The following is an 8,581-nucleotide window of genomic DNA, read 5'->3' as shown; positions in this document are numbered from 1 at the left end:
CCTGCAAGGTTTTCCCAAACCAGAGTGGGCAGTGTTACTGTATTTTAGGTTTAAGGTCCATTTAGTAGTAGCAGAAATTCTAACACACTGTTTTTTTTTTAAAAGTTATTTTTTTGGCCTTTGTGCCTTTATTGGATTGTGTTAGTGAGAGAGAGAAAGGAAAGTAGGGGAGAAGAATGGGAGGAGGACATGTGGGAAAGGGTCATGAGCGGGATTCGAACCCATGACCTCCACATTGGGACTGTAGCCCTACACATGGGACGCCAACTCAACCAGGTGAAATTCTAACACGCTGTTTTTAGAGAAATACATTTGTATGTGGGTAGAGTTAGCACCTTAATCGTACCACATTAGTTCTGGTGTTCTCCAGTTTTGCTGCAGCTGATTTGACTTGGGAGTTCTCAGACTCTTGAATACCAGCTATAATTATGGGTGCACATATGTACATTACACAGTCACGCTGATCACAGAATGCACTGCAGCTACAAAACCAAAAAAATTCCAGATAGCATTTAAGGGTTGGTTTCTAAAAGCTAAAATACGATCGGCCTGCCAGCGCTGTGTTTAAAGCAGATCCAGATGCAGATGCCTGAACGTTATCCATCATTAACGTTGCACATTTGGAGGACTGTGTGGCCCTGGCTGAGGTTTGTGTTTCTGTCTCCCTCCTCTGTTTCGCTGCCTCTCTATCTGCATGAAGGTAACGGTCAGGGTGAGGGTTTTTCCACTGTCCACTCGGAGCCTGTAAACTTCCACTGCAGAGATGAGGGCGGTGGGGGTTGGGGAATCCTCGCTCACGTTCTCTCTGACAACAAAAAACAGCAGTGTCTGCTGGAGGGACATCCACTGCCAGAACACAACTAAAGCCGTGATGCCGCCTGACGGTGAGCGAACAAATGAGACGGGGAGTGCATGAAAGAACAGATGCAGAGAAATGTCCCAATATCATGTTAGTTAAGTACGTATAAGTGTGTGTGTGCCGTGTCATGATGTGTGTTTCTACAATATGCAGTCACTGCTGCATCATTCTCTGTCAGCAGTTCCCTCTGACTAGATAGTAACAGAGCTGCTGCCCCCTGGTGGAAGCCTCCTGTAACTACAACCACTTCAGTAATAATTCATAAATAAGCAGCTGCTTGTCTTTACGTTAAACCAAGTGTCTGAGTGACTGTTTGCGTGTGTGTTGTGTTGAAAGCTGAAACGGGGCAGGAAACTTCCTCTGGCCAGCAGCCATTTTTGTTCCTCTGAAGTCAGATAAGGGCTAAGCTAAAATTAGCCAATGGCCATATATGGAGAGCGAAGGAAAAGGATATGTGTGAATAAGTGTGACTGAGACGATAAGTTTTGGTGACTGGAAATCACACACAGGCTGAACTCTGACCTTATATTGCGAGAAAGCTCGGACACAAAAAGTACGACAGGCCGTCCTGTTAAAATCGTAGCGTGTGTGTGCATGTGTGTGTTTGTGTAATTCAGAGGTGTGGACTTTTACGGCCTCAGCCAGCGTACAGGGGATTTGAAATGACGACACAAGAAGAGTTCTAAACTGAACAGTGTGTTCTTTTTTAACCAAACTGCCAGGAAAAAAACAGCTGCGTCCAGAAAATGACAAAAAAAAGACTGACTCTGCAGCAAACACAAAACACCGTCTGTAAGCAGAATGACACACAGTGGCAGCAACGCTCGAAATTTACAAGGGTGGTGTGTGTTTGCTTGTGCCTGAAGAACGTGTTTGTGTTCGCTGACGTAAATCAAATTATATCGCTGCTTAAGTGAGGCTCTATTTAATGATGCTGAGAGATGAAGTAGCAGGAGAAATAAGCCCCTGCTGTGATATTTTACAAAGAAGAAAGATTTTCTGCTTTCCAAACCTAATTGCTGTACCTGTCATTGGGGAACCCTAGCAAAAAAAAAAACCCATAATGGACTTTTTATGACACAACAGAGACACTGTGTGTTAATGCATGTTGTACTCACAGGGAAAAGCACGATGGGGACAGTCAGAGTGACGGCAGTGAGGACAGCCAGACGCACCAACAGCAGCATGGTGTCGAACTTGTACACTTTGGTGAAGGTGTGGAGCAGCTCGGCCTCCACATTATCTGTGTTGGAGAAGAAACAGAGGAACAGTTTGAGAGCAATACTCTGACAGAAGATATGGAAAAGATGAATCCTGGCACAGACAAGTCCAGAAAAACAAAGCAGATTCTGCTACATTTGATTAGAGCCGACTCTCAACCCTTGCATGTCCCGTTGCTCTTACCATAAAATGTGAGGTAGCCAAACAGTGCCGACAGCATGTACATGATGAGCATAGCCAGGATGGACAGGTTGGAGACGTTCTGCATCTTTTTCCTGCTGCGACTGCAGACACAACACACACATTCATGTTCAGACGTCACATCAATTTAAAACGTTTAGATTTAATGACCTAATTAGAGGTGCTGCCCAAACCTAAAAAGCCACCATGGAAACGACAGAAAATACTTTCACTATTTGACATTCGGGTACTTAAACATCACTTATAGAACCAGGTGGGTTTACTGCCTGAAGAGTATACACTCTGTGTTTTCTATGTGGTTCATGTGAGACTGAAGACAAAGTCAGTTTGATGTTTTACTGCTCATCATCATGCCTCTCTACTGGGACCATGGACTGGACTTGGAGATATTTTTCAGGTGGAAATTTTTTTCTTTTAAATAGCCTGGGGGTTGAGGGGTTAAACGATTAAATAAAAATACCTTTAATCTCTGATGAGCTCTTCTGGAGGAATGAGTCAACCTCAGAGGGCAGGAGGCAAAGTTCTTTGTTCACACTGTGATATTAAGTCTCCCTACTGTCACTGATTGAAATATAAAAACTCATCTCTGCATATCAAAGTTTCTTATTTATCTATAAATTCCCTGCATCTCTGTCCATCCACTCCTCTCCACTCACTGCAGCTGAGCACACCAGCTCCCCTGTGATTCTGCTCAAACACTGTGAAACTACTCTAAACTTCACACTGCCAAGTTGTAATATTCAGTCATTCACACATTCAGCCATACATGTCTGAACTGGAAACCCATTCTCAAGGAAATGATCAGGAAAGCCCCACCCTGCAGGCTGACGGGACTGGTCCCTTAGGTTACTGGTTTGTTGGAAGTCTTGATCTGTGATTTTAAATCTGTCATCAGCATACTACAGTTTGAAGGTGGAAATGATCAGCCTTGGTGGTGACTGCCTATTTTGCTCATGACATTCAAGCATATGGAAAACACCATATGGACGTGTGAACAAGATATAAACCAGAAGGGCTTTAAGAAGTTCTGTTCTGACAAATTAACTTGTGACAGCTGTATTTTGGTGTATTCTAAGTTAATGTGGGCTGGGCAGTTGTATATATATAACACACTAAGGTACAGATCTTTGCTTTTATTATAGTACATATGGACCTGTCACTCATTAAACGTGGTTATGCTATTAGGTAACATAAACACCAGTGATGGACTGTGCATTGAAAATACTACGGTCCGTAAAAACCCTTCAAAGTAAAGTATGTTGATGGGGGGTGAAAATGTTGAGAATGGCCGAACTGACTCTAAAGGTTTGTTTAGGAGGTGATGATGGTGCTTCACGGTCTGAAGCAAAGGGAAGAAGTGCACTTACTCTTTGAGCTCGCTGTAGATCGGCAGCACCTCAGGATGGCAGACGAAGGCAAATGCCAGGATGGGCACAGTGTACGCAGTCTGTGGGAAAAACAAGAATGGAACATTTAAGAAACACAACTTTATTATGGTAGCTATTAAACAGAAATGCCTTGTTCTTTTTGACGGTGGTGCTGCAGCTTCAAGGTGGAAACAAGAAAAAAGAAGGAGCACTTAGGAATCTTTTATTCACCACTCAAGAGTTCTGACTCACCACACGGATGGACACCAAACACTAACAGTCAAAACACCTTGTACGGCCAACGAAACGCCAAACAAACCAACGGGTGCCAACTGCAATTTTTAACCACTCTTTGTAATTCTGTTTTTACATTTATATATAAAATGTGTGAAGGTGTTAGGCACATGGATGGTTAATGTGTGATGCCTGTTCTTGTGAGACATTTTCAGATTAGGAACATCCACTGCTGCCTTGGCCTCACACAAGCACAGAACATACCGTATGAGTGTACTGGTGTCAGCTGTCATCTTCTAATTTATTCAAACAGATGAAGCTATCCTCAGTGGGTTTTTTTTTAGTTAGTACGACTTCTCCATTGAGGTTTGCTTGAAACTTCCAAAATAACAAGGAAAGTGAGATAGTGCTCTCGTTAAAGGTTAAACTGGCTACTTCCCCTCCAAGAAAAACACTTCAGTCAATCAAGTTTACGCACCTAACGTTGTACCCAGAGGGAGTCTAATGCTCCACGCCGTGTTCCTCTCATGATTTAAGGTCATACAGGCCCAGACATTGATCCCTAACCACGTACACAGGCCAAAACACACCCTGAAAAAAACTCCACCTTAACCAAACAAGTCTTTGCAAATACTTGGCATTCTGCTCCTGTTGGACGAGGTCTTCAGACGCATTCCCACATGTTTCCACTTTACTCATCTCTATTGTAAAGTTCACCATTTTGTGTCTATGTTCTCTTCATTCTAACATTTTTTTCCCTTTGCAACCGGATGATCTTTGACTCCTGTTTGCGAAGGTCGAAGGTTGTTCTTTGAGTCACTGTTAAAGTGTTAACCTGAGTCAAAGGGGAACATTTGCACCTGACCGACAAACACACAGTTCCTCAGTTCAAAAAATGGGTTATGTTAACATGTAACTGAGCATGCAAGTTGGACAAATTCAATCGATCAAGCATTTCTTAATCAGCCCGACACATAACCTGCAGCCTCCACCAGCCCCTTCGTACCTGTGAGTTGAAGACAAAGTATTTGGGCGTGCACATCTCCTCTTCATCAGGGTGAGGCTCGAAATGGACTCCCGTGGAGTGATGGGCGTCGTGACTGCCGATGACCGCCGGGGACACGTCGGCCCGGGAGAAATCCATCTGCGCCGAGTTGTTTCGTAGCGCGTACAGGCCCGGCATGTGCGACGCGTTGGTGCTGAGGTTGTACGAAGGGCCGTAAAAGAACGGGAGAGGGCACGGCAGCTGGGTCTTCTTGTAGATCACCTGGGAAAGACCAACATGAAGTGAGGCAATGCTCTTCTAAGCTGTGCACATGACAAATGAATGAAGTCGGATGAAAATAATACAAAAATGTTTTTATTCTGCATAATGTAATCTTCGTATCCGGTGAACTCCAGTCACAGGCTTATAAACAGGGCACTCAGTAATGCAGACTGTGGTGGTCTAATTGGAAGTTGCAAACTGTCAGGCACACATTGTCCTCTTCAGCCTGCTGTGTCTGGACTGGAAAGCATGTAGCCATCAACAAAACACATCAAAACACCCTCCAAGTCCAGCTGTGACCACTTCAATTACAATTATTTTAATGATGAATAAAAATCTTTGGATGACACAGAATCTTCTCCTCATATCAAGCAGTTGTTTTGGGAACAATTTGTTCTTCTGGCTCATGTTCAGTACGGGTATTTGCCATGCAAACAGTCTGCAAAGTCCAAAATTTTGGCTGCACACTGTACAGACATGTATTCCTGCAAACACTGAAAGCATGTATTGACCTTCAAGCTGCAGACTATATCACCAAAATGATTGGCTAATATGCCCCAAAGAGCTGTGACGGTTGGGGAGCTGAGTGGTCATTCTCAGGTTTATCACTAAAATTGATATTTAAATGTGACATGTTTGTATAAAAGTAAAAATATTCGCAGTTTGAATATATCCTTATACAATCCTAGTAGCATGTGTTCAGGCTGTGTAAGCTGAACTTACCACACCCAGGAAGAACACCATGCAGGAAAGGGAAAATCCACTGGTGTAGCCGAGGTATCCTGCACAGGAAAAAACACCAGTGAGTTAAAAAACAATTTTCCTTTCTTACGTTGCACTCTGGCTCTTAATTCATTTTCATCGTGACCCACGTCTCAGAATAAACCAACAAAAATCAATCTGAGCAGAACCGAGCTGCAGTTTAAATGAGGCCTTTATGCTTTGACAGAACCCAACACACACAAATACAAATGTAATGCCAGCGGGTGCCATCGGTGTCATTTATTAAACTCAGCTCTGACATGCAGCTTTGAACCTATTTGCTGCTTTACGTCCAACTGTCTAAATTACATCATCTTGGTCGGCCGGGCTTTTTGGAGCTGAGCCAGCTGGGTCTGCCTCCTGTGTTCATAAATTACCTGTGAGCGGTGCAGCCGACTACAGGCTTATTAGCAGTGTTATGTTACCGTAACTTCTAATTGCCTGAGCTGACTAAGGAGTTAGATTAGTGTTGCGTTACTTCTGGTTGGGCAGAGCTGATTACAGATGGCTGCAAGAACATGGAAGCACTGAGGAATTTGGCTTCAGGCAGCTGGAAGTGAACACTAGAAACTTTGTGGAAGTGCCTGATAGTGATATTAGAAGTAAGTAGGCTAAAGGTCACAGAACATGTGGTGAAACATCTGAACAACATACAATCTGATAGTAGAATATATTTTAGGTTTCACTTGTGTCCTTACCCAGATTTTTGAGGAGGGACAGGGGCAGAATGATCCCGATGGACACAAACACCACCAGGTAGTTTCCGTTCATGTACCACTCACTGCAAGCACGGCGCAGGATTAAAATCACAAGAGATGGAACAGAAAAACAAAAGTTCACTTCATCCTGATGAGCTCACACACTCACCCAGAGATTTCTTCTAAGCCCAAGAAGGTTCGGATCACTTCTGGCAGCTCGTACTTCACAATGAAGAGGTAGCTGGACATGGCTGCAGGGCCGCAACAGGGACAATAAAAAAAGAGATTCACTATTACAGGCACACACTGTTATGTTGATGAAAACCACCGTGTCCAACAGATGAAAGGAAAAACTATGCAAACCACACAGTTTATAATGCTGCTGTATTCCGATTGACTGACTGATTTGGGGTTTACCTCCGATGTTTTGCATGATAATCGATCCAAACGCAGCCATCTTCCCAGGCCAACCAAATGCTCTCTCTCCCAGCTTCTCATAGATGAGGGATCCTGCCAGAACAGAAGAGTTGATGGAGAATTACCCAGAGAACAATCAGACAAAACATAAAGACGAGTGGTGAACAATCAGGTTCTTCTATCCTAAACTTGCTGAACCTACTCCTCCAGCTGCTTTTCCTACCATCTCTGAAAGACGGGTGGGGACATTATTATACAATAACTTTATTACAATTACACAAATATAATCTGTATTTCTAAAAATCACCAAAGTAAAAGAATGACTGGGATCACAAGCCCCAGGTTGAGAACCACTGTTTTCCTAACTGGTCATTAAGGGGCCAGTGAAGCTTGCTGCACCCAAAGTGAACTTAAATACCAACCTCCTTCTTTAGCTGTCATGAGCAGCAGATGTACAGAGTATAAGGACAGGATGGCCACAGCGACGAGGAGGATTCTGCACAGAGAGACGAGTAAACATGTTATGTGTAGTGGACGTGGTCATCTGTGTCACTTTGATGTAGCTGCACTGACACAATCCTGGCAGGACCTTTTCTTCCTTCCTCTTTTAAAACGGGAACATCAAAGAAGGTGCGACATTCTGCAGCTGCTCAGAAATGTGTGTCGTTGAGTTGCTTGTGTGTTTTGGGGGCTTGACTCAGAGGACGCTGTGTGCTTTCAACACGACTGCAGCATGGCTCTGACATGACCAGCGCACCGTCACGTCAGTGCTACGTCAATACTTCCATTTACTGCATTCTTCAGATACCCTGTGGATACGCAATGCTGGACAGACTGGGACGGAGCTTAACTTTTACAGCTTCCAGGAGTCATTTAACCTCCAGGTTTGTCCCGCTGGGGGCTTTATGCACAAGCAACATTTAAACTCTTGTTTCCCTGTAACACCACCAAGCCATGAGGTGGCCACGCAGCAGGGGCATGGATTGTGACCAGAGAGGGGGGCTGCATGGGGGCATTAAGCGAGTCTTGGGTGACAGCGGGCTGTTGGATGGTGGAAGCCATCCATGAATGCTGATAATGCTGATGCATGGGACAGGCAGCTGGTTAGGAGATGGCAGAGGGACGGAGGGTCAGGAGTTCAGACAGAGCTGCTCTCTGCTCCAGGTGGTAACGTGATCCCAATTTAGATTCATGTACACAAGAGCCATCGAGTGAAAAGTTATTCTGTCCAATGCTTTGGTTTATGAGCAGCTACCTGCAAAAGTAGAGGTGCTCCCTTAAGCTGCTGTACGGCTGTAGCTTGTGGTTAGTGCTAAATGTCACATGCTATCAAATGCTAACATGCTAAATATCATTAGCATTGCTATTGTTAGCATACCTAGTAGTTAACGTGTGTTTATTTACACCCTAAAATTCAAACTAAACTCAGCCTTGCAGGTATGTCTTGCTGCCATTTTGCTATTTTAAAATTCAAAGCTATATTCTACTGACAGTACAAATTAACACTTCAAATATAGTGTCGTAGTGCTAATAAATTCATATTCGAGCTCAAGAA

General features: G+C 43.8%; 1 protein-coding gene across 2 annotated transcripts in view; it reads right to left on the bottom strand.

The window, feature by feature from the left end:
* The window catches only part of slc38a4 (solute carrier family 38 member 4), a 36,867-nt gene that overhangs the window by 8,421 nt on the left and 19,865 nt on the right, over window positions 1-8,581 (bottom strand). For both annotated transcript variants that reach the window (XM_008284106.1, XM_008284107.1), the window contains exons 5-13: window positions 7,449-7,522; window positions 7,027-7,119; window positions 6,779-6,860; window positions 6,610-6,692; window positions 5,873-5,931; window positions 4,889-5,149; window positions 3,649-3,728; window positions 2,264-2,364; window positions 1,978-2,102 (exon numbers count right to left, since the gene is read on the bottom strand). In XM_008284106.1, the coding sequence (XP_008282328.1) occupies window positions 1,978-2,102; window positions 2,264-2,364; window positions 3,649-3,728; window positions 4,889-5,149; window positions 5,873-5,931; window positions 6,610-6,692; window positions 6,779-6,860; window positions 7,027-7,119; window positions 7,449-7,522 (958 nt within the window). The remainder of the gene's footprint in view (window positions 1-1,977; window positions 2,103-2,263; window positions 2,365-3,648; window positions 3,729-4,888; window positions 5,150-5,872; window positions 5,932-6,609; window positions 6,693-6,778; window positions 6,861-7,026; window positions 7,120-7,448; window positions 7,523-8,581) is intronic.

The sequence above is a fragment of the Stegastes partitus genome, unplaced genomic scaffold, assembly GCF_000690725.1.
Source record: "Stegastes partitus isolate 25-593 unplaced genomic scaffold, Stegastes_partitus-1.0.2 Scaffold346, whole genome shotgun sequence".
Classification (NCBI taxonomy): Eukaryota; Metazoa; Chordata; class Actinopteri; family Pomacentridae; genus Stegastes; species Stegastes partitus.
This window is presented reverse-complemented; position numbering and strand designations above follow the sequence as displayed.